Source organism: Chelonus insularis, unplaced genomic scaffold, assembly GCF_013357705.1.
Source record: "Chelonus insularis isolate UGA/USDA-ARS -01 unplaced genomic scaffold, ASM1335770v1 scaffold_714_pilon, whole genome shotgun sequence".
Taxonomy (NCBI): Eukaryota; Metazoa; Arthropoda; class Insecta; order Hymenoptera; family Braconidae; genus Chelonus; species Chelonus insularis.
The window spans coordinates 1,008,638-1,036,325 of NW_023276795.1; the positions used below are offsets into that span (position 1 = coordinate 1,008,638).

Here is a 27,688-nt window from a genome sequence, read left to right on the forward strand (position 1 = left end):
GGTTTGTATTCCTTCTCTCTTGCAATTGCGGTGGTACCTTGATATACGCGAAAACGATTATCGAGCGTTCGACAGACACGGACGAATACGCGCGCTAGAAAATTCCATCAATCAAAAGCGTGATTTTTTTTTCGAAGGGAATCAATTTAAATTTAATAAATAACTGAAAAATTAGTCACGTTCCAATAAAACGAATTCATTCAAGCTAAGAAGGATTTTTTATCAAATTCAATTTAAAAATAAAATGATTATATAATCATAAAAGACGACATATAGATATAATGTAACATTTAATTCCAACGCAGTCAAAAATCGGACAGTTTTTATCGAAAGTCTGGCAGATCAGAATGATTCGAAAGCCGAAATGAGTATGTTTCAACGACTAACTTACTAAGAATAGAAAATGGGAATTGGTAGACGGAGACGTGGAAGTAACGAGAAATTGAAGAGGGCAGAGAATGGAGAAATAGAACGGAGCATGCCGCTGGGTTGAAACTGTTGGGTGCGGCGTAGGAGTGATCAATACTCCCCCTGTACCAACTTTCTGGGAGAGTAACAAAGATAAAACGATTCGCGAATTTTGGAAATGCTCGAACAGATTACATAGTCAGTAAAAAGAGAATGGACAATGTCTTTTCAATTCATACATGGAAATTTTTTACAGGAAATTCTCCCTTCTGTATTCACCAGAAATAATATTTCGAATTTTAGCTTGAATTTGTAATATTCAATATTTTAATATAAAATTCAAACTATATTTTTGACTATAAAAATTTATTTTCATTTATTTGATTCAAATATTGTCGATTCACATATTTACTGTCACTTAAGCATTGACTTTTTAATTGCTCTAATATAATTAATCAACATAATCAGATCAACTACTTTCAAAATTTAATAGTCACATGACGGAATTTTATTAAATGACACAATTCTTTTAACAAAGTATGTCACCCTTGAATTAGGAGTATTTGATGATTAAAAAAAGCTTTATCGTCAAAGAGGAATGTTACACAACTGAAGTGTTGATATAAAGTATGTACTTTGGCACTGTCTTTATTCACTCATCATCTTGAAGAGACATTGACATTTAAAATTTATAACTGAGGGCATACTTCAACTTTCAAATAAATAATCTTATAAGTATTTTCATTTTTCAATAAAAGTATTATCTATAAATTAATGTGATAAATTATTGCAGTTTGCTTTTTCGTAGACAAAAGAAAAATTGTAGCAAATTTTATTTCTTTCTACTGCGTGACACAAAACTGTTAACATAAGTAATAAATCACGTATCTTATTCTCGAGTTATATCACTGAACGTGTGAACCAATAACATCCCCTAGAATGTTTTCTTTGCCTTATTAATATAATCGTACATTAGATCAACATGATTGATGAGAATATTAAATGAATATAAAGAGTGATGAAGAATTGGAGCGATTATATTACTGGTAGACACGAATTTGATATCATATAAAAAAAGTACTTTATCAAATAGAGAAAATCAATTAAACGATTAATCTAAATAAAATTAAAAGGATAAATATATTTTTGTTCTGCTTGAGCTAAAAAAAATAAACTTTTGAGACTTTGTTTTTTACTGATATAATGTATTAAGTATCATTATTTTTTTTGCTCAATCAAAAGGGGAAGTACCATAAAGTACAATTAAGCTTTGATTTTTTAGTCTTGTGAATATTAAATATAATAAATCCTTTTTTTTGAACAATTTTAATTCAGTTTATCACAGTCAATAATATTTTATTCTTTTCACATTTATGTGTTCACTCAAGTACTTTTTAACTGATCATGAAAACAATTATTATAATTATAATTAAGTAACTAGATAAAAAATTTATGAGAAAATTATTAAATATTTAAACTATTAGTCTCCAAAAATAAGATGAGTTAAATATTCAATTATTTAAGATTAAAATAATTTATGCAGGATATTATTTATTTCAATGTTAAAATTTTCTGCTATCATTTTTCGTAATTCAATAACACATATTTATTATCATCTTTTATTTAATATTTGCCATCTTTTTACGAATTACTAAAAAAATTATCGCAAAATGTATTTTAGAATATTTTTTATGCTTTTGCTTATTCCTCTGTACTTTCTGGATTTTATGCCCTCACAATATGTTCTGAGCATGACATTTATATTTCCATAGCTTTGTGCTTTATGAGAAGAAAGAGTTGATAAACTTTTTTTTTATTGCGAGAAGTAGATAAAATCATGTATTTAGTATTCAACCTTCATTTTATTTAAAAACTAGATACATGAAGTTTTTTTCCCCCTTGAAAACCATTGGATAGTTAATAAAAATCAATATTAATTAAATAGCTTTACTGGTATTTACGAAACTCTTGATGTGTGGAGTCTGAGGGTAATATTACTAAGGCTAACGACCCTTGTGGCATCTTAAAGGGTATCAACATAGATAGAGTGAATGATAACGAAAAGAGGAAGAGATTACTTTAGGTAATAGCCAAATATTATAATTTATAACTTAGCTTTCTTTTTTTTTCAATTGCAACAAGTTTGAGCTGATAAGAAGAAAGAAATAATGATGATAATTTCTTTGAAATAATTTTTAACAAAGCAGGAAAATGAGTTATAAAGTACCTATAGTGTATGGTACCAAAGTCATTCTAACTACATCAAGTAATTTCGTTTCTAATTCTTACTGAATTTTTCTAACGAAACACGTAACTCTATCATCACCTTCATGATATAACTATTGAAGATCTGGTTTGTACATGTAAGAGACTCTTGTAACAACGTACCTTGCTCTTGTAGATTATTGCCAAAACTTTTGCAATTACTGTTGATACTTTAGTGTTCAAGAAGTCGAGTAACTTCTATTAAAAACAAGCTCAGCTAAAGGTGAATAGTTAGTCCAAGTACCTGAAACAAAATTAAATATGATTTTAAATATTTCAACAAATCATAATCATGATGTGCTAAATCTACTATTTTGATACATTGATTAATTTCTCCATCATTGATTAATACACATTCGACATGACATATGAATTAACCACAAGTTATTAGATGAATTAATAGATTAGTTAGAGATAGTTAATTCCACATATTTCAAAATTCTACCATCATAGATAGGTTTGCATGTTTTGTACAAGACTACGTGGAATTTATCATTCATGATAAAGCATGCGAACGAATCATCAGTTATTCTTTTCAAATAGTAGTTAAACAAATTGAATAGGTCACAATATCACCATTGTTAAAAATTAATGGACAGTATTATTATGATTAATTTTTAGATACACTGACACAACTTTATTTTTGATAAGATATATTGTTGATAATAAATAGAAAAAAATGTTCATTTATAAAATTGATGTTGTAATTTTGAAAAATTATCTCAGTATTTGCAATAGCAAAAACGATAATTATAAATTAAGAATTATTTAATCTTCTTTAGATGTCTTGATAAATAAATGAAATTGCATGAAAATATCTTTTCATGTTCCAGCATAAAATAGCGTGTCAACTTAAAAAGTTCATTTGTAATAACTCATGCTAAAAGGAATGATTATAGCTTTTATGAAAAAAAAAAAAAATGTCAAACTTTAATTGCGAATAAAAATATCACCTAACAATTCATTGAAATTTATGCAAGAATAAATTTTTTTTATCAGTTTTTGATAGAAATAATAAAAAATCTACAATAAAATATTCTATAAAATATATTTTAGAGGTAATGTAATAAAAAATAATTCAAGAAAAACAATACTATGTCTGATCATAAAACCTTAATAATTTCCACACTAACATGCTAAAAGATTAAGGAGAAAAAAAGCTTGACGATAAAACCTTTTACGTGATGCGGCGTTGTATATTTACCATTTAATTATCTCCGAGAACTGACCGTTGCTAACTCAAAGTAAACGTGAACCATTAAAACTTTGAAACGAGTAATTAAGGTAAATAAGTAGAGGGAACGAAATTGTTTTATAAGCGCCAACTACTGGGAAATTTCTTTTTATTTTCACTATAGATGAATTTCTTTGTAATACCAGTTTATAATTATCCGATAATTCATCACATTTTATTTAAACACAAAACTATTGAAAATAAAATATGGAAATACTATTGTGCCAGTAAAACAATATGTCATAAAAATAATTAAAACATTCATAACTTGTTATAATGAACAAAAGCTTATAAAAAAAAACATTGTTATGCCAGCATTTTTTATTCATTAATTATTCAAAGTCAAAAATTTTTTATTGTAATTACTTCAGCGCAGTAAATTACTCTTTTAGATCCATGGCCATAGTTCAATAGTGATCAGTTAATTAGTCAACCACGAAGATGCAGCTGCGACTCCAAGAAAGATATTATTTGTGATCGTGTATGTGTATTTAACAGAATCATACTCAGCATTATCGGATAATCATATTTTTAAAGACCAAGTCAATTACCAAAGGAAATTAGTAACAAATGTTTCGAGTGAACGAAAGCCAAAATTTCCAAATAACGACAATTACAACCGACCATTCTACACCGGTCAATGATACTAGTTCTAGTTGTAGCCACGTGGACTTAAAAATATCAGAAAATTACATTCGTCAATTTTGTCATAGGATAGAGAGTTATATTGCTGATATTCCCAGTTAATGTAATAGTTTAGATGCAAATAAATATCATCAATAGATAATCGATAGAGTTAAATTTAATGATCAATTGCTATTCATTAAAGCAACATCTGATCCAAACCTATGAATCATAGCTTGCGCAGTGATAATAAATTTTAGTGTGTGCCGTTTCTAGATATTTATTGATAATAAAATCCTAGCAATATTGTTGTTATATCCGTTCTAAGAGCAATAACTAATCGGGCCATTCGCGCGCGAATTTATATAAGAGACCATTCTTCTATTGTGAGAAAACCGGAAGTGCTACAAAACTTCAAAGATGGCTTTCGCGGCAGCTCGAATGATTCTCAAGGACAAGCGACGAAAAGCAAGTAAAGAGGATTTTGCACCAAGAAATAGGAGCAAGGTAAAATCTTTTCAAGTTTATTCCTCGATTGCTTCCATTTTATAATAAAATAATAATGGAATAAAATAACTTTAGGCAAATGTTTAATCATTATTAAATATGAATAAAATTTCAAATATCTAAATTGGAGTAATTTAAATTTACTTCAATAGAAGTTTAATAATTATAATGACATGTTATAGAATTATAAAAAAATATATGGTAACGAGATGTTTATTGTATGATGGTAAATACAATAAGTGGAGATTATTTTTTTATTCAATTTCAATACAATGTAAATTGGACTCGCGGAAGTGCAACATGAAGATTGGATCTTTTTTTTTTAACTAACTTCCGTTCCAGTGATTTTCATGATTCACTTCGGTTACTATTTCAATGGTGATACGCATGATATATAGTTTGATACAAACATACAGTTTCGTGCTGGAGATATTCAATAATGAAAATTCCAGGAGTTTTGATTAATTCAATGCATAAATTGACAGTATGTCACTTTGTTCGTACGAGTGGTTATGGAATGTTGATATAAAAAAAAAAAAATACAGAATAAAGTCTGCACTAGAATATGTCTATTATTTTTATATTTACTTCATTTCAAAAGTTTCCCCTATGATCACATAAAAGTTTTTAATCTATTTTTTTTAGCTTTTATTGATGTACAGACTTGTGATTAATAATATCACTACTAAACTTGAATAAGTTGAATGATAAAATTAAAAAAAAAACTTAAACAGAAAGTGCTTGATAATATATAATTAACGGAGGAAACTTTTAATGATATTGAAAAAATACAGCTGTCACAGAAAAGTTTTTTCCAAGTTTTTTTTTTTTTCTCCATTATCGATAATAGCACTTGAAGATTAGTTCGATTATGCATCATCGTTAATATCGACTAGGAATAGAAAATGGAACATTTCACTATTTTCATATTGAAGCATTGGTTCGTGAAAACGTCATGTTTGATAGTTCTTATCGCCCTTTTCCCGGCACAATACTTCAGCAGCTAAGACTTCAGCTGCTATCAACTATCGATTCATCCCAAAAACGTACTTTCAGCGATGATGTTAAATCTCATGATGCCTTGTCATCTCTTTTGTTATCATTTTCCTGCTGTTAGTCTCGAGGTCTTTTGAAAGGCTCTTCACTTCAAGAACCATATGGTTGTTGAATTCAAGTGTATTTAATTTATTTATAACTTTAAATAATTCAAGACTTTTGCCTCGTTGAATTATTTTATTTCAGTATATTTAAGATATTTTATCATTTCAATTCCATGAAAAAATATGTGACAAAATTATCGCTGACTCTCATTCAGATTAAAAGCAGATGGAGGAAAAGGGATTAAACTGGATGAAGATTAAAAATTTTCAATCTAGGAATCCATGAAATTTTATTTCATATTTTCTCAACACATTCGTGGTAACACAGAGAATTCTATTTCCTTGTTAATAATATTCAATTTCCTATTAGATCACATCTCATTCATTTTTTTAGTTATGCAATTTTCGTATATTCAATTATGTGACTAATATTTTAATAATAAAATAAAAGATCTAGGTATTTTACATAAAATTTTTCAATTATCAACTAACAAAAGTGAAATAAAAAAAATCCAGCTTCTATCGATAATCAATATTGCAAATTGTACTAATTTGTAGAATCATTAAGTTTTTTTATCATTTTTTGTGCTCATTCTTTTTCTTTAGTTCTTTATTGCCAGTGAAATTCATGTTTACTGAAGTGTCAAATTGCTATCAATTGGAAAGAAATCATTCAAGTGCTACAATAGCTCTACTGTTTTTGGTCTCATAAGACCATTAATTTTTATTTCATACTGCTGAAAAGTAAATGGACAATTGGAAATTACAAATACAAACGATTTCCTTTAAAGAGAAAAACACCCAGTGAGTTTAATTAAAATTTAGAAAAAAATAATAATTGGTGCATTCATTAACTTGGGTAGCAATTTAAATTGGGCTTTATTCTGGAGTCCTTATGGTATTGGTGAAGGAGTAGATTCAGACCTGGAAGAGGAAAAAAGACTAGGACTATTTAGCAATTATTGATGTAATAGGTAGTTCTATGGTAATAATAAGATAGCTGGAGTAATGAGGTGATATTAGAGTAGTTGGAGAGTAGGAACATGTGATCAGGTCCATATTTCATTGCTATTCGAGAAATCACTGGTAAAATCTCAATAACAACTTAACAAGCTGCTCCATTAAACTAGTTAATGAATCACTTAAAAATAACTTCCACTTTTTAAATTCATAAATATTCTTGAGTTTTTACTATCTAATATCAACATACGATATTTGCATAATAAAAGTTAGATCTCGATGCTATTTCCAAATATCATGCCGAGAAATTTAATTAACACAGTTCAAGTTAAGTTCTCAAGTTCTCAATGGAATTACAGTGAGTTGGTTCTGCACTCTCGTGCGAACAAGGTGTCTCCAACTTTATCGAATTGAGGTGTCGATGATTAACCATTATTTTCAACTCACAGTATATGTATAAAGTCGAATTCATGGTATTATTCTATAATGACCATCAAAAACCAAACGCTGGTATTAACGAGAGTAAGCATAAATTTACATCACAGAAAATTCACAATGACCATTAGGAAATGAAATGTGTGTGTCTTGCAGGTCAATTGTTGAATGAATTTGAAGGAAGTTTGGTGGTGCATTCATGAGGAAAAAAAAGAGATTTAAAAAACCATTGTATAATTTACACAAAAAAGTTCAACTAATATGTGGAGACAGTTTCTTAATGAATATTTCCAGCGAATGACAAAGCATAAAATTCATATAAACAGTGACTGGAAATTTCCGGACAGAAAATAATAGTACAACACATGCAGGTCTCGTTTCAGTGGGTGACAGAATCGGGATTGTGTTACATGCACATTCGAAAGATAGAAAAAAGCTCTGACAAACGTATCACAGCCTAAATGAATGTACAGTTGATTGCAATGCATCGAAACAAACAATGCCAAGCGCCATGTTGCACTTCTCGAATTCAAATTACATTTACAACTGATAGACTGATAACACAGTAGATGTGTTCAACTGCGATGTGACTCTGAATAAATTAGGAGGAAATAGGAATATATTTGATCGACATTATATATAATCGGAAATCGGTAAATGTATTTCACCCCATTGCCAAATTTATTATACTTAGAATCTCAAGGGATAAAAATGATTTCAGACACACACAAAAAGTCATTTCTGTAAAAAGATTTCTTTATAATTAATAAAATAAAACTCAGATAAAATTAAATCGTCTTTAGAAATTTTCTCTGTTCGACTCTGATTTGTTTTGCTGATATATCAGAAAAATTATTGAAAAAACTTTTTTACGTTACTTAAAATAGATATCACTCACATTGATATTTTTCTCTAGAAGCTTTGTTTATTTATTTCGACTTCAATTCTCTATAACCTGATTTCCATCAAAAATGATCGCTTTAGATCTATTAAAATTCACGACAGGAGATCAGTTTGAATCTAGCTATTATATTCTTGATACAAACAGTCGACTGAGCATTATTGACAGGAACTTGGAAACGATTTGTAGTAAGGTTACCTTTTAAAATTTTCTATGGAAAGTCATCTGCATATTAATCGGAGTCGTGAATAAAAATTTTGAATAATAAAGTCTATTAAATTTCATGAATTAATTAAATGAAAAAAAAAAACCAACACCTGAACTCATTTATTAATTATAAAGAAATCTTTTCCTCAATGTAATTTTATCAATGTTCAATTGCTGTTGTAGTATGCTATAACTGTCATAAACTGTTAAAATACAAGAGCTAAATAAAAATTTATTTAATTATTGACACTTTCTATGTATTGATCTTAAGAAGCTATCACTATTTTTCAATCTACTTTCTATCTTATTCTACCAGTTATTTTTATTCTTTTTATAAAAAAAAAAAAAAGAATTTCAATCGCACGCTTTACTTTATGTGTCTCAAGAAATAAATAAAACAATAACAAATAAAAATGTACAGATAAACAATAAATGTTTCCAGCACATTCATTGGATAGAAAATATACACATTGTTTAGAAATGTAAATGAAAACTTTTCCTGTATGTGTATCACTGGCTATTGAATGTTTTATCTTATATATACATATTTTATATCGACTATTTATTACAGACTATCACGAATATATGAATTTAATAATTTATTTCACGTATTAACATACTTCTATTCTACTTTTTTCAAAAAATACAGTGTGATTGGTGACCCGTATTGTACTTGTGTTTACAGGCTCGCAGCGCCAGTACAAGTAGCTTTAGAAGCCTAAGCCAGGTACAAACTAAGATCACAGTAATCCACATAGCTAGATTTAGACCTAGCAATTTAGTTCTATTGTTTCTTAAATATTTATAGAACTATTCAATGATAGAATGCATTTTTGCATTAAATAGTCACAGTTTAAATTTATTTCAAATATGTTTATTCTATTTTATTGATTCATTTTTGATTTCTATATCTAATAAAAATATTTAGATTTAGAAATCACCATGAAATTAATATGTAAGTCTTAATGGGATATGTTCTATTTTATTCTAATAATTATGTTATAAACTCTTGCTTACATGTTATTCTTCCATAGTTCTCAACTTCCTATACTCATTGTGTTCATAGAAATAAATTTGTATGAAAGGCTCATATATTTTTTACTCATAGTGCATAGCATTTTTGCACGAAAAAAGTGAAAATGATGCATGCATGAAGCACTTGCTTATGTGTGGTTGACACGCTATTGTTGGAGCATGCCTAATCACGCAAATATTTTTGAAATCATTAGGAAAAAAATGATTTGTATCAATTCTTAGAACTAATGGGTATAATATTGCACGTGATTGTAGTTGTCTTTGCTGTCTGAACTATTTCTTCGTTCTCCATAATTAAAAAAAAACGCCCAATCATCACGTACAGAACATTAATAATGGAAGTGCAATGTTTTTGCCAGGCTTATAAAAACAACATAATAAATTATTTGATTTTAAGACAAGTAATAATATTGATTGAAGAACATTTTAGTTTTAATTACTATTCAGAGAATGTTCATTTGTTGTTAACATTTCCTCGAGGTATTTTCTGTACACTCCCTGTATAATCATAGTCTCGTTTCATTGCAACACGTCTAGTGTCTGACGTATTAATAATATACCTGTTCCTTCCGGGTATTTTCGCTGGTGAGATATAGTGAAACTGAACTCTCTGATTCTGTATCTCATTTATAACACATATGACCAGAGGAGATACGTATCAAATACCTCTAAATCGTGTTATAAAACAAGATTGAATAAATAAATCTTATTACAAAGCTCATTCAGATTTCAACCAAGACTATAAAATTGTCAATTTTTTTTATTTATTTATATTGTTATTTAACTTACATGATTTATTTAACAACTAAACAACTTCCCATTGCAATAATAGTTTTTAAAATTGGACGAGTTAATATGTAATTACTTAATGAGTGATGTTGATTTATCTACGAATCAAAATAAAATAATATTTGCAGAAACAGAAAAAGAGATCTCTAATAAAATGAGTAAATACTTAAAGTTTTTTTTTTTTTTTTTGAATTAAAAATTCTATAAATACAAAAGAAAAACTAATATGATTTTACTTTTTATTTTTTTAAGGTAAAAAGTAAACTATTTTTAATAGGTACAAAATATTTTTCAAGTATGTAAATGAGTTTACTATGACAGCCAGTAGAAACTTTGTAATTTTATTTTACAAGAGCTTCAAATTTATTTTTCTTCACAAAACTTTAACACTTATATGACTGGAACAAAATACATTGAAAATTTCAAATATTTATGAATTGATTTTATATCAATTAGTTTCAATTGCAACATGGAATTATTAAATTATCAAATCCCCATTGATTTATCAAATCAAATAATACAGACTTAAAAGTCGATCAATTAATTGAATTCATCCTTTAAAGAGTTCTGTGCAATAATAATAAAAAATAATAAACGATTCTACTTTACTTAAACCATCTTCTAGACATTAATTGAAACATCAACTGTACTTTACTGTGGTAAAGAGACAGTTAGAAAAAGGAAAAATAATCGAAAATAAAAACATAATTGTAATTGATATTTCTATTGGAAAACTCGTCGACACAACTTTCAACAATTGTAGGTCGCAGTTTGGCGTAAAAATGACAAGACGATCGATGATCTCGCGGGTGCAGTCACGAGTGTACACAGCAAGTAGTACATACTCGTCTCTTTCATTTATTAATTTCCTGCTGAGGCATTCGACCATGTAAGTGTAACAATTCTGATCAAGGTCATTCTGGTAATTATTGCAATCATATCCAGCAAATAATTGACTTTTCTATCTATACAACATACATCTATCATTTTTAATTGAATCCTTTAATCTTTTATGAAACCTCCAGCAAAACAATGGAACAGTTTTATAATAAATTAAAAGCTAAAGAAAAAAGTAGAGAATTACTTCTTACAAAAATCAAGTTACGGGCTATTTTAGATTGTTAATAAAAAAAAGCTCGTTTATTGTTAGCAATGCTTTTAAGTCTTCATACACTTACAGAAATGAGAAAAATTCAGAATCAGTAAACTTTGATGATAAACTAGATGTACTGATAAATGTGACATACAAAATTAGGTCGTACCACAACGCATTTTATCTATATAAAGGGCTATCCAATTAAATTAACAAACATTCTCAGTGCATCTTGATGTAGATATATCAAGTGATGATCTATCTTCCATAATGGTCCAAAATTATTCCGGACAGTTCACAAGTGCGAAATTCCAATTCTGCTGACCGCATATTGCTCATCCCTACTACCCTCCTATAACTTGATCGTTTCCAACTTGCGGAAATCTCTGATTCCATGTCGTTGAATACATGAGTTACCGTCAAATACGCCGGTCATTTCTCACATTTAAAAATACTTAATCAATTTAAATTGATGACAATTGAAGAAAAATGTCTTTATATTCTTCCATTCTCTGTTTTCGTCCTCTACATTTTTACTTTGCAGTTCGACAAATAAATTGGCCTCGGTAAAATTTTTATTTTTATCTAAAAATCTTCTCATGGGTTTGCTATCGTGGCATTTGTCTTCAAGTTCTTCTTTTCCTCAACTCTCTGGAGGAACAGATAGAGAGGAAGAGGAAAAAGAAAGAGTAAAACTTTTCAAGGACAGTCGGCAAGCTTCTTATTGATCCCGTTCAAATGGTTTCCGAGCCTGGTAGCAAATACAAAGATAAAGCTTGCACCACCGTAGAACCAAGAATAGAGGTGATATATCTACATATGTAAATATACTATGACTTAAATACATAGGCATACATTTATATATTTAGAGCAACACTAATCTACGTGATAAGCTTCTTAAATCGAAAATTTACCGACTGCTTAAACTAAGAGTAGTCATGAAAGACAATTAATATAGTTAGCAATATCACACATTTGCCAGCTTTAAATGCAAATCTATTGTAAGATTATGATAAAGGTCTAAGAAATATGTGCTTGTTTCTAAATAAAATAAAAATCAGTTGAGAGAAATAAAATAAATTCATAATATGAAAAAATATTTTTCATTATCTATGAAAACATGGAACATATTCTAAATATTGTACAATACAATTTCAACTTATGTATTCAAGATATTGCTTCATGACATGTGAAATGCATAATTTGATATTCAAAATATCTTTATCAAATATTCAGAATATATTCTACATAGATAAAATAAATATTTTTTGAACATGTAAAAATATATTCATTGTTATACATAAATATTTGTTGAAATGACTCTTATAGTTTTTATTATAAATTACCTTTTATTTTATTTTATATTAAAATTATCAATTTTAGTAATGAAATAAAAAATTCATGTATCTGAATAATTAAATAAAATTGTTCATTACAATTTAAGAAAAATAACTCAATTGAATAGAATTGAATTTTACAAGACTTCATGAATTATATATTTATAGATATTAGTCTCATCAGTGTTTTTCTCGTATTGTTACAGTTTTGATTTTTTTTTATAAAATTATTAAAGTGCACTGAATACTCGATATTCTTGATCCAAGAATATAATTTTATTAATGTACCATAAAAAATTTATGTAACAGTAATCAACGGAAATAAAAATTGACAATCTTTAAAGTCGAGAGTAATGATGAAAAAAAATCTGTGAAAAATAATTTATTAAGTTTATACATTTACTGTGATGGAATCCTTTTTAATTACATTTGTAATTAGAAAGTAGTAGAAGAGTAAAATAAGCTTAAACTCATTCAGAAAAAAAATATTTGGAAAACTTCTCTAATTATTTGAATCAAAAAGAAACTTTCAATGTTTCTACCATTAATTCTTAATTCTATTAATTTTTTTTTCATCTCAACTGAAAAAAAAAATAACACACAATAGAATAAAAATAAATAAATTATCGTAAATAAAATTAAGAAATGAATTTACACCCTACTTGGTATATTAAATCATCTATCTGTCATTTTATTCCAATACTTACAAAACTACAACTAGTATATTTTGAATTCATTATCAGTTGGCTATCTCCCAAAGAAACAAGAGGTGTTGATTAGGTACAGATAAAGTACCAATCAATCTTGTCTTTTGATGTAATCATATCATCATGTCATGGTAAAAGATTAATTAACATGAAATTCATTTAATTAACTGACCCTTTTCAATAAATATTTTAAATAGAGATGTCAATGAATATTATTCTCAACCAACACAGAATATTTTTCGATTAATAGAACTGTTTTTCAGGATATAATTACCGTGACATATCCTGAGATATTTAATTTACAGAGCTAATGGGTAATTACCGGACTCTCTTAATGAGATCGAGAACTGTAAAGACCACTCTGGATTGATTTACTTATCTTGCCATGGCTGTTGTACACGAGAGAATACTCTTCTCAAGCACTACCAATTACTTGTCTAGATAGAAGCCAGTCTCGTTTGTCGCTGTGCAAAGGTGTCATGGCGAGCTTGAGGTTTAGATACATTACCTCAATGGTCTACTGATATCAGTCTGACGCAAACTAAATTTCATCCTCCAATGTTATGAGAAACATGTTGTATCACAACACCATTACCTCGTATCTCTCTTTACCCTCGATAAAGTTCCACCAAATGATCAGACAGAAAAAATGTTGATGGACATGCGACACAAGTAGCAAAAAGTACACTTCAACACCACTCGGAATTCGATACAGTCATGATTGATTTCACCCTGATAAATTCTTCTCTATTATGAATCGTGATACTTCTGGTATCTAGTGAGAGAGAATAACATTTCAGTGATAGAGATTGATTTCTTTTACGATCAATGACTCTGTAAATTTTAAAATTTATACCTTTGTACTGCAGTTGTTCCAATACAAAAAGGAAAAAGTGGTATTGATATCATTGGGCAAAGTTCCAACACGCGTGGGTAGTCGAAATTCCTTTTTCATTCATTCTTTGGCGTTCAGTTCTCATATTTCAACAATAGTCCCAGAAATGTTGTCTGTTTGCCTCGAATTTCCGAGGGTTTGTCAAAGAGATACAAGTTCATTCTATAAAGCTATCTTCAGGATGAAACATCTTTAATTGTATTCCGGACAAATTTGTTTCTCTCCGTTTAAATTGTGTTCATAATTAGATAAGGTATCATTGTCACCTAGGGATGTTCTTATGTAGCTGTGGTGGAGCCACTAATTTATCTCATATAATTAAATTTGGTCCCAGACTTGGAATACTTTCTCGAATAAGTATTGAAATTATCAATCAGAATATCTGATTATTTATCTTCAAATGAAAATAGTTTTTCTATTTTCTAAATGGTGGTGATACTTCAAGTCTATCAACTCTGCATTGCAATGAAAGCAAAAGAATCTCTTTAATTTTTCGTAAAATTTGGAAACTTCTACAAAATTGACAAAGAACTTCAAAAAACCTAAGTATAGCTTTTCAAACTTTGTATGTTCTACTTTAAAATACCATTGTAGAAATGTTTTAAATGATGTTTTTTTTTGGTTGAGATATGAACTGTTGGAACAAACTTCGTTCTAACTTTTACTATCAGTAACTTCGAATCAGTAGATCTTCACATGAAAAGTATCCTCTACAAAATCCTCATATTTAATAGAAAAAATTCTTTTGCATTTTTTTAAATTTATATTTTGTCACTTTAGTAAAGGTTATCTATCTATTATTCAAGCAAAGTACAGAGGAACAGTGACGATGTAGCTAGAGGAAAGTGAAAAATAATGATCTTGACAGACAATTAGTTAAGAAACCTGTCAGTCTTGTGCAATCAGAAGTTTACTTCTACTCTTGCAGTTCCTTGATGCATTTGAGATCCTTAGAATCAACTTCCGGAGTTGTCACATCATCTTTTATTTTCTTCAAAACCCCTATATGAACCTCGGCAACGGTGAATATTTAAATGAGAGTTTTGCACGTTGTGGCCGACAGCTTTTGCCATCCCGTCGACTTTGATAGAAAACGAGAAGAAAAAAATCAGCGAGAAAGCAGAATAAAGTGAATAAAAAAATGCCTCAAGCGCTCTTACCCTGCCTTTTTGTGGAAATCCATTAATCTCCGCGCCGAGGGAGAAGAGCATAGGGACTGCACTAAAGCTCGAGAGCAGCCCAGGACGTGATTAAAATCTTCCGCTCTCGGACTTGCCGATATCCCTATGTCCTATTCTATATCCGATTATCAAACTAAGGTTCTTTCATTGTGGTACAAAATTATTATCTATAGATAGAAAGAAATTGGATTTAAAGGACTTTTTGAAATGAAATTTTCTTTGCTTTAAATAAATGTCTATCTTCTTACTTTACTTTGAATCTTATCTGCTAGTTGAAGACTAGATTAATTATTCAATCCTTTGATGAATATAAATTTTTTATCTATTCATGAATTAGTCATTAAATAAATATAATGGTAATTTTCTTTTAAGACTTACAAAAACTTTTTAAAAATCAAAAGTTATTAATAATAACAAAATTGACTCTACAAAATAGTGAAACCATTTAATTATTGTTTTTTTTTTTCATTTACATGCAACGTGATAAACTGTTTATATAACTTGCATATAACTCAATTCAAGGCATAGAAAATAGAGGTGGGAAAATAATTGAGCGATGAAGATAATTGAGAAGAAACCATGCAATTAAAATTTAATTGTCTGTTAAAATTATGTAGATACGTCACCTCTAATTATTTGAATGAGGTCAGTGGAAATAGGACTTGAAAATTTCGAGAATTTTATTTCCATCCAAGAGTTACTTCGTTTTATATTTCAAAAGAATATTTTCAAAAAGAGAAACTTTTACCACCATTTGAATCAACTTCAATGGACGTAAAAGCAGTTTGAATTGAAGAAAAATCTAACAACCTCACAAATAATATTTCTAAAATAATACATTCGAGCTCAAGAAATTGTTATCTTTAACATAAGAAATTATCCAACAAAACAAATTTTCTTTTAAAACATTTACCTTGTGAAATATGAATTTAAAGTGATAAAATATTAGGTACTTAAATGCGAGAATTTTATATAGTACATACTCCATGTATAATTTATACTTTCCTCTGCATGTGTAAACACTGAATATTAAAAGGGTAAAAAACATTTTATGCTTTGAAATTAAAAAAAAAAAATACAACAGACCAAATGGTGACTAACTGTAGAGATTAAAATATTTTTGATTGTTGATAGTTGTCTTAATTCATTTTATTTAAAAATTTTATTTATTGAAAGATTTAGCATCAATAATAACGGTCAAGTTAATTATTATTGATTTTTTGATGATTTTGGGCACACATTGGTGAACAAATATTTAATTTTATAACAAAAAAAAATTTTAGAAATATTTCAACAGCTATTTCTCATACATATAACGACATGAACTAATTCTATTATCTGTAGAAGAGGATCAAAAAAGCTCCACCTTACCTTACACCAACCAAGAAACAAAAATAAGTGAAAAAAAAAATAAACATTTAATACTAAAAGCTCAAGAGCATTTGGTGAATTTAAAATCCAAATATTCTCATTACGTTCAGGAGAAATTTGCGGTCGTCCGTATACAGAGATTATTCTCCGCAAAAAATTTAATTCTAGTTCTCATGCACATTAACTTTTTATGCTTTGCGAATAATCGTGATACAAACTACAGCAACACCACATATATAATTCAACTTTCAGGAAAAATTTTAAAGACGAAATAATCCTAAGGTATTCTTAAATAAAATTTCGTAAATTATCATTTACACTCTCACGTAAATTTTTTTCCCTACAAAGATCTTAAAGGAGATGATATCTCACAGCAGAAATCCACTGCAAGACGAGATCCACCAGTTGTATCTATTTTAGCCATCATTTTATCTGTCTTATACCGAGTTCTTTGGTCACCCAATGATGTCAGAATTTCATTTAGCGTTGCATCTTTTTTGTAATCATCTCTATATACTTCTTCACACTTAAACTAAATTAATTTAAAGATGATTCTTGAGAGATATTTTTTATTTTAAATTAACTTACTCATAGAAAATATTTTTGTATCAATCTTTAAACTTAGGGATTTTCAGACAAGTGTTCATCACTCAAATAAGATTAGTTTTCATAATGGTACCATAAAAATCGCGACTCAAAAGTTTTTGTATGCAATCGGATGTGTTCCGGATGCCGCAGAATTTCAAGCGAATAAACTGAGGGTGGGTTTGGTTGAAACTTACTATAGTAGGTTGGCCAATTTAGGAAACGTGCTCGAACAAATTCACGACGTGGCGTAACGAGAATATTAGTGAGATCGAGCGAGTGTTGGCGACAACGAGAATGGTTGTTGTGCAAGAGAAAGAGCCAAAAGCTAGTGGCAGAGACTTTTGTTAGCCACGCCGGATGGTTCTACATGAGGGTGACTGGCTCAGCAGAGTTAGTGTTTTAACTCTTGTGTAATCGCTGAGACCCTAAGCCAGCATCAAAATTAGTCATAGCCTCCAAGCTACTACGAGATAGTGGCAATCGTCAACCAAATGCATAATTCCGTTATTCTTTATCACGTAGGCAAACGTGACATATTATTATTCAAATCGTGTTGCCATTATCAGTCTTAATCAATGTCAGCACATAGTTGATTGAGATTTAATCCTGCTTGGAGACTGAAATCACATTTCTATACTATCTCTAGCCTTGACTGCTTCATTCAGTGAGGTACTGATAGAGACATCAATGGCTTGACTGGACGATATCGGTTGGTGTTGATATAACAGTGTCATGCTGACAAAGAGCTCAGGGAATTTACGATGGATTTTTGCTAGCTATTTGTTGCAACTTTTTGCAAGAAAAATCCAAGCTTTCAGATAAAGTGAAGAATAATAAAAGTCACAGATTTCATTTTTAATCTAGAAATTCTAATTGTATAATTATATCACACATTTTTAAATTCAATTGTTTAAATAGATAGCTTTAATAATCCACAAAAAATTTAATACAAGAAAAGAATGAAGATCTTTTAAATAAATCACAAAAAAAGAATAGAAATTAAATTGAATGCTATTATTCATTGAGATACTTTAGTTATGGCGTATGACAAAAATAAAAATGAAAGGATCCCTACGCTTTTCTAGATAGAATGGATATAAAGTAAGCTAATCTCGAATTTTTTATATCATTTTTTCATAACTGTGATTCTACTCTACTTGAATATTCATTAGAATATGAAGTAATAGGATTCTATGATATACAGTAATTACACTGAAAAGTAAACTAAAGATTACAATCGTTGATGATACAACGAATGTAGGTCATAATGATGATGTTATTGTATGTAAAAGTGATGTAGTAATGCCGTCAATCTTTATCTGTGTAAATAATTAGAATAATGCATATTCGTGATGGAATATCGATGCATATTTGCATCACCATTGCATTCTGTGCAATTTTATTCAGTATGGTTTATCTCATTTGCACACTTGCGTCCCTATAAAGCTTAGAACTGATGTATTTGCAACCTGCGCATAATCTCAGAGCTTTATTGGTTTGTCGAGTAAACATTTCATATGTATATAGTCGTGAGTCAAAATAGCGAAATACTGAATTTATTCCATACAAAGCTCAGCAATGATAAACATTAATATTTGTTTTTAATTTTGATCCTTCTCATTCTTCAATAAAATTTTTTTAAAAGGTTTTTCAATTTAATTTTTCAAAATATTATGCCATCTTACAAAATTGACAAATTAAATTTTATGTAAATCCTTTGATTATTATTAGAAATATATTTATTTCATTCGATATAGCAACAATATTGATATTGCAAGATAATATATATTGTAATAAAAAAAATTATACTCTGTATGAAACAAATACACTCTCAATGTGTATGTAACAATGTGTGAATGAGATTTTTTGATGCATTTCAACAGATTTTATATTTCTATTTTTCGATTAAACATTTATAAAACATAATCACATCAACAACTTATCCTATTCCTCTCTACAAATATTATCAAAAATTTTGTTGTTCAAATAAATTCTATACAAGTGTTAATCTGAGAGTATTTTTTTTTTTGATTCGCACTGAATACTAGAATAAATAGAGTCAAAATTTGCAAATCGACGCAACGATAAATATACATAAAGTGAATCATCAATAAAATGAAAATAACTAACGCCTACTTAAATTTAAACTATATAATTTGTCAGTGATGTTGAATATTCCAGGAGAATTGGTTTCCATTTTAATAGACAAGTAATAGTAGTTTTATGTCGACCACGCGTTGGAATTTGTTACTTGTGCCAAATGTATCAATATACATCTGTGACTCTACAAATTTTTTTAAAATAATGAAAACTTGTCTTACAAAGTAATGCCAAATCAGCATGCGCAGAAATTTTATTATCAAAAATATATTTTTACACAAAATTATACTGCCAAGAGTTACAATTTTATCAATTCCGAGAAGAGAAAAATCTTTGAAAATTTAACTTTGTACTGACAAAAATTTTTATTTGATAAATATTGTTATTACTTCAACATAAAATACTTTAGAGGCAACTAAATGGAATATTATTTGTCTAATAATGATAATTGATCAACAACTATTAATTATTAATGAAAATTTATTTTATAAAATAGATATAGGGAATCGAACGATCCATTTGGTGACCTAAATCTCAACATCTTGAATGTTATTTAGTTGGTACCAACTAGTGTTATAGACGATGCATAGTTGTTGACATAGGCATAGGCATGAATGATGATTGAACAGAGCGGAACTAATGGATTAACCTGCACATGATATATTACTGATGAATTAGTAAATCACACCAGATGTACAAATTGTATATATCAATTGAAGACATCGAATTCGATGTAAATAATTAAATTATAGTTACCAAATTCAAAAACATATTGTGATCATAATTGAATTAATGTAGATTTGAAATCGTAGATCACAATATTACTGTTTTCATCCTGTTGTTACATTGTAGTTGTTATCACAATGATTTTCATAAAATGATTAAAGTTTGCTATAAATTTACACTGCATCCACTATCAAGAAATTTATTTCGTGAGAGTCAGCAGTCTTGTGAACTTTCGTAAGCAATTTGGATTCCATTTCGTACTTTGTCATCGTGATTTAAAGTCGAAAACTTCTAAATTACTACGCTTATAATAATATCGTACTAATATATTACTCAAAAGCCCAACTATTTAAAACGAATTGTTTGTGAAATCTGGAAATCTAAATATTTCCTTTTATCTTATCTGCCATTTTTTCACAATATTTATTTTTCAAATATTCTTGACCGGAATCAAATGATCCAGGATTAACTGACCGAGAATCGAGCGAGAAATATGATTAAAAAAAAGAAGAAGTATTATTTTAAAAACTTTTATAACGTAAAAATACCGAATGTATGCAAGGATAATTTTTTTTTGCAACAACATCAACAGGACCAATAGAAAAAGAATCTAAAGGGCTAAAATTCAGCAAAAATAAATATCACATTCTTGATTTCTTTATTGAAATGTTAAAAACGAGAAGTGTGCAAAGAAAGAATAATATTTTTTCTGCCGACTCGAGAACCGGAAACGATCTATGGAAAATAAAGGATTTTTCAAGCATCCTCTGAAATCCATGTGACTATCTAGGATTATATGGCTCGTAGTTTATTTTCCTCGTCTCTCAGCACGTAGCTAAACTGACAAACGCCTCAGATTAGCTGGAAAAACATACAATTTGACACATCATGTGTCTGCGAAATTTACGCTTAGCGTTTTTATTTTTATTCTGTTTTGTAATCTCTTTATTTTATTACATTTTTTTTTTCCTATTTATTATCTCTTTTTTCCCCTTATTTTATGTTTCGTACACTTTTTATCTCATCATTTCCTGCTTAAAAAAATACACAAAAATGTTTTTTACAACGAAAATTGGTTCGTCATAAAAATTGTTTCGCATTTGCATGACTACAAATCATTTGAACTATTTCACTTCCCAAATTCATTCACAACGAATTTTTTTAACAATTCAAGTTCAGTTGTTATATATTTCACAGCTACATTTTAAAGTGGCCAGACAGTTTGATTTAAAAATTCACTGCACCACTGAATTCAAAATACGGTAAAAGCTGTAAAATATTGGAAAACAATAAGAAAGTGTAACTTGATTGTTATTTTATTACTATTATTTTTTTTCGTCATTATTCTTAAGTTTCACGTTTGATAATTGAATATTCAACTGAACCATAAGCCGCTAAACAGTTAAAAAAAAAAAAGTTAAACAACTTCCACGGTATATAAATAGCAGTTTTAACCGACGACTCTAATGCTAGATTCAAGTATAATAAGCTCACAAAAATTCTGGAATATCATTCGAGAAATTGCGAAGCATGCACATATGAATTCAAATGAAGATTAGGAGTTCATGTTTAAAACAATCCCACAAGAGGGAAATATTCTAAAACATCATTCAGAACATCTCAGAGAAATTTTATCTTTGATGATGTTGAAGTTACATCAGATTGTGATCAGCTTACCAAAGATAATTGATTCAATTTTCTAGAAAAAAGATAATAATGTAAATTTTGTATATTCTCATGTAATAATGAGAAAAAAATAGCTCATCATGTTCAAGTTCGAGGATTAAAATATTCAATAAGAGAAAATTGAAGTCAAATTTGAAAACTTCTTGGCAAAGTTTAACATTCAGAACATTTAATGATTTCTCTAATTAACATTTATTCACGGTGAGAAATGTACCTATAGTTACTGAGTAATTGCATTTAGTTTCACCGAGAGAGGAAAAAAATAAATAAAAAGTCCACAAGAAGGTGGTACAGAGATATTGGAAAAAAGTTGTAAGTAGTATTCTAATGAATCAAAGAGTTTTTTGGCAAGCATTCATGAATTCCATAACAGCTATTTTCATTTATTTAATCATTAAATTTAACTACAAAAGAATTATAAAATATAAAACGAGAAAAAATATTTTGTAACCAAGCCAAGAAATAAAATTTAACGACTCAATGCCTACTATCGATTAGACGAAATTAAGTAGAATAGAGTTTGATTAACTCAATAACTTGGCGACTATTATAGCCATAGTTATATCTCATGAGAATACTCCACAAATTGTTCTAGTGTCTCCTGGGAAAAATATTGACCACAGGTAAAATTGACTGCTTTTCTACGACGAGCGACAGTAGAATTAAGCTTATTTAGAAAGATAAAAGCACGATAAAATGAACTTGTACATGTAACTTGACTGATTAATGAAACATTGATGAAGTGCCTTGGGGCGTTGTGAAGCAAATGAGAATGCCATTATACTCCCTAGGGCGTTTACTTCATGTTTAGCATCTCCAAAGAATTATTATGACCTCATTAGGAACTCGATATTAATTGCTCTGGAGTTAACAAGAAAATATTACTACCAGTCTAATTCTGGTGTGTTTGTACGTTCACAATAAAGGATAGTAAATTTGAAAACGATCGTATTTCTTATAGTACAAGGAAACGAGAAATAAAGCCAGTCTCTAAAATTATCACCACAATGTTACAGTGTCACATAAGACTTACTTGATTAATGGCACATTGATGAAGTACACTATTACACAAAACTGACCTACTACGTTCGCGCATAAATGAATGAAGCTATTACGTATTCATATATTATATCTTCCTGTCATATGCAACATGGCACTCTATATTAATTTTCTCACGTAGTTAAGCGGATATTTAAAATATCATTTACTCGAGTGAACGAATTCAAGTTATGATAATTTACCGTACAAACTATTTATTAATGACACTTTTCATTAAATTCATTTAATTGAATTAAACTTTCTTTTGATCTGTGTACCAGTCATTATACAAATGTATGTTTCTTTCACTTAAACTTGTAGTTGACATTTTCTCAAGTAATTTAACTATGATTAACGCAAACTCTCGTGAGTATTGTTGTCAAGAATTTAATTAACAGAAGTAACATGATTTTAATGATTATTTAATTATTAACACGCTTGGATAAATAATTTATTATCAAAATATATATATGTATACTTTTTGATAAAGAAAATAGAAATCATTCGAAATAATTATTTTGAGTAAACACAACGTAGTTAGAAACTTCATTCATCTCCTCTTGGATTCTCGAGATTATTTAGATATTTCAGCCCTATTTTCTCACTCTCGCGACATCTAAACCATCGGAATTCTCTTTAATGTGCTAGTGTAGTCTCATAAGGTGGAATAACTATTATACAGAGAATATTACTAACAATTTCATATTTGAATTGTCTCTTTTACGAGTGAATAGTTACGTTAGAACTCTAATCTAGTGTACCTTGTGTATTTATTCACGTTAAAGAATCCATCTCCGAGAATCTGGTTTCGAGAAGTCTGAATCACGTTTTCAACATCGAGTGCAGAATCTTGAAGCATTGTGTCTGTTAATAGGCTCTTCTCTCAAACTTAGTCTGATCTTCCATTCACTTTGATCAACTATTTGCTCTAACCACTTTAACAAAAAAAATAATACTTGAATGAAATACCTTTGTATTTATTTTTTTAAGAAACTTGAAAAAGCTTTTGAAATTTTTTTTTTAATTTTTTTGATAAGTTTATGAAAGATTGTTAAATCAATTGGAAAAAATCAACGCTAAAAAGTTTGTTTAATATCTGAGGATTGAACTTAGATTAAATTAATCGTATTTTTCTCATTTAAACTGATAACTTCACTTGATGAAGTAAAATTATGTTTGAACTCTTTCGAAAGAGTAGATAATTGAAGCTTATAGAATCACAAAATTTTATTAAACAAAATTCACTCAAATCATTTAAATCTTTTCTGAATTTGTATACTGATATTTCAATTGGGCTAATATAATTAATTTTAATATAATTTAAAGTATTTATACAATTGTAAATTTTATCTACCTAGAATTTTAAATAAATACCTTTCTGCAAGATAAAAAATAAAATTATAAAGTAAATAAAAGCTTTCCATTACGGATATGAATGATACCAAAAAAAGGATTCTTCTCTGAATCATAGTTTTTTCTATTAAAACCAAATTGAATTGAGAATTTATTTTTTATCACTTTCTATATCAAAAATGTATCGAGGGATGAAAGACATTTATTTTTTATCAAAAATCCCATCACTTCCTATATTTAAGATTCAAAATAAAAATAAATCATTCTTCCAACGATGTCATAATCATTTTTGTTAATTAATTAAAAAGCAAGAGACATTTATCATGTACACGAATATTGGAAAATTTTGGATAAATTTTTAGTCATACAGTATGTTATCAAGAGTTAAGATTTATCAATAACCTGGTGACTGTTGGCAAACAAAATGGTTGTAGATTGTAAATGACGTCTTTTGATTAAATTTTAGGGCTGGCTATACCAATGTTCAGCGGTTACTGATCGAGTAGAGATTAGTAATTAAATACATTGTTCCGAGCACCCTTTATTGCAAGTGAAGGGCGATTGATATGTAGAGCAGCATTCACAACGTTAGCGATAAGCTTGAAATATGATATTGTTTGTTGAAAATCTATAGATAGAACTTTAAAGTAAAGTTTTCAACAAGAAGGCTGTGTGATAAATGAAAAAGTAAAATAGAACAATGAATAAAGATGAAATGAATAGCAGAAAAATATGTTTTAGCAGTAGACATGAGTGATAAAAGAATTTTTCATTGACTATTCATTTTAATAGACATGATGATGTGTAGACATATTCATCTATCCTTCAAAATTTTAACAACTACTCTTAGAATAATTTTCTCTTTGATCAAGTACCATTCGTGGTATTTTCATTGTTAAAAAAGACAAATGTTAGTATAATTTTATCTCAAGTTATTTTCTAGGTCACAGTTACTACTGCAAACAGGAAAACCCTTAACGACGTGGAAGTAAATCCTTAAGATAAAACTTTCCAAACTTTGGATTCTTCACTTTTCGACTTCTAGTAGGGATAAAAAATCGAGGTATCTTTCAGTATCTCGTATTAGAATATGTGAAAGCTTCTGATAAAAATTTAAAAAGAAACTCCAATTCTATATTCGACAACGCCACAGGCATTAAAAAGCATTCAATAGAGGGGAGGCATATTTTATTCCTCCAATAAATCAAATAACTATTTATTCCTAACAAGAGTGTTGAATATAATCATTTTTATCTGCGGAAGTAATAAAATAAATTGATTGTTAATGATTTCAATTGAAATCTCTAGATATCAATACCTTATCACGCCAAGGGTTTTCTTTATTTGAATAAATGAACTGTTTTTAAAAGGTCTAGATTGAAGTTTCGATTGCTAAAAAAAATCTATGCTTGTCAAGAATAAAAAGATAACTAATTTAATGATGGGTAACCATAAAAATAAAAGCTAACGAATGACATAAATTAAATTACTACGAATTTAATAATATAGAATTCATTAGTTCCAGCTCAAATCCTCTCGAAAATGATTGGTATCTAAATTAATTAACGTAGATTAAAATCCATGTACATTACGTTCTTGAAAATTGGTGAATTTTAACGTAATTAATCAATTTTCAAATGAATAAATCTGATATTATTTTGCTTATACTTATAATTATTAAATATTTAACAAGGTTTTAACGTTAATTTATATTTATAACTGTGTAATTAAATTTTATCAAAGCCAAACAGCTTATGGATTAAAGTTAAAATTAAAATATCTGAAAACTATTATATTAAAATTTTATTATGATTTACATAATCAATGTTGTTTCAACTAATTAATACATCGCTGGAGAACAGGAGATAAATTACAGTATTTATCAAAGAGTTTTTTTATATAATTAATTTTGTTATATAAATTTACACAAATCAATAAAATATAAAATAGTTTACCAAAAATAAATATACACAGCAGAATATTTCTACGTATTCCATTTCTGTACCAATGAATTTCCCTGAAATAAATTTCAAAATTTAACATCGAGAATTCTATTTTGTATTTCCGCTGTACCCTATTACAATTTGTCTCTATTTGTGTCATAAATTTAAAACATATAATTCAACTTTATATTAACATTTATGTATACATCTTTGCAAAGATATTCTTCATATTATTTTTTCTGTATTCTTTATTACTTATCTTGCAAACCAATCTACATTTTGCATGAGCTTTTAAACTTACACAATAACTGCCTATTTGAATTACATTCACCGAATGAGATTAATCTCGTTCACTTCCAGTTTTACTTTGACTTCCAGTGAGTACGTTAGTAAGTATAGTCACAAGAGTCTTATACCTTTACAAGTACTATGAGTAAATTTATACTTCTAGGTGTCTTATACTTTTTAATGTCAAGAATATTTTCATGGTATAATCGTACATCCCGAGAGATTTTTTAAACAAAAGTAATGCTTTTCAACATGAACGAAAAGAAAGATAAATGTACATTCTTGATATGTTTCTAATATATTATTTACAAAGTTAAAATTTAAAGCCATTGCAGCATTAAAAATTCATCTAAATCGCTATAGCGATGTATAGAGGCGCCTATTTGAATTTCGAGTACTGACTTCAGTGTGTGTAATAAAAGCTGCTTCATCGAGATTTATCGGAAAATGCATTACAATAAGAAAGCAAACAAACGTTCCTTTACTTCTAACGTAATTCCCTGTTTGACGGTAACTTCCAGGAGAACCCGCGAGCTCTGCAAGTTTCGATCGCTGAGTGTCCTAGTTTCTTCAGTCCTCACGATGTTTCTATGAAGTGTCGGAGATTCATTCCTCTCGCAAGATTCGTATCTTCAGCTTATATTATATACTGTTGAGAAAATTTTATTTTTATACTTTACTATCAACTTTTTTCAATTTTGCTTCTTTCTTTTGTACATAGAGCAGTGGATGAATTTTGAGAAAATATTTATCTCAACAAAATAATTCAACAGAAGATTGAGTATTTATTTAATATTTTTTTAACTAGATTTTTCGTCGAAAAAAATATTAATTTATTAATTTTATTTATAATCGTTTTTTTTTTTATATATATGCTAAATACATTCATCAACAATTTTCTTTATGCAAGAGAAAAT

General features: G+C 28.4%; 1 protein-coding gene and 1 long non-coding RNA gene across 5 annotated transcripts in view; one reads left to right on the forward strand and one right to left on the reverse strand.

The window, feature by feature from the left end:
- LOC118073861 (uncharacterized) overlaps positions 1–27,688 on the reverse strand; it is a 178,713-nt gene that overhangs the window by 135,154 nt on the left and 15,871 nt on the right. Inside the window, exons 1-2 of one of the 2 annotated variants that reach the window (XR_004691144.1) lie at positions 23,183–23,235; positions 2,797–2,917 (exon numbers count right to left, since the gene is read on the reverse strand). The exons of the other annotated variant lie outside the window; for it this stretch is intronic. This is a non-coding gene — a long non-coding RNA (uncharacterized lncRNA). Of the gene's footprint in view, positions 1–2,796; positions 2,918–23,182; positions 23,236–27,688 lie in introns of those variants that run through there. 2 annotated transcript variants of the gene reach the window in all.
- The window catches only part of LOC118073858 (neo-calmodulin-like), a 65,417-nt gene that overhangs the window by 25,150 nt on the left and 12,579 nt on the right, over positions 1–27,688 (forward strand). Inside the window, exons 2-3 of one of the 3 annotated variants that reach the window (XM_035094611.1) lie at positions 4,300–5,038; positions 9,327–9,368. The exons of 1 other annotated variant lie outside the window; for it this stretch is intronic. In XM_035094611.1, the coding sequence (XP_034950502.1) occupies positions 4,952–5,038; positions 9,327–9,368 (129 nt within the window). In that variant the 5' untranslated portion in view covers positions 4,300–4,951. The remainder of the gene's footprint in view (positions 1–4,299; positions 5,039–9,326; positions 9,369–27,688) is intronic. One more of the 3 variants, XM_035094612.1, reaches the window with a different exon arrangement.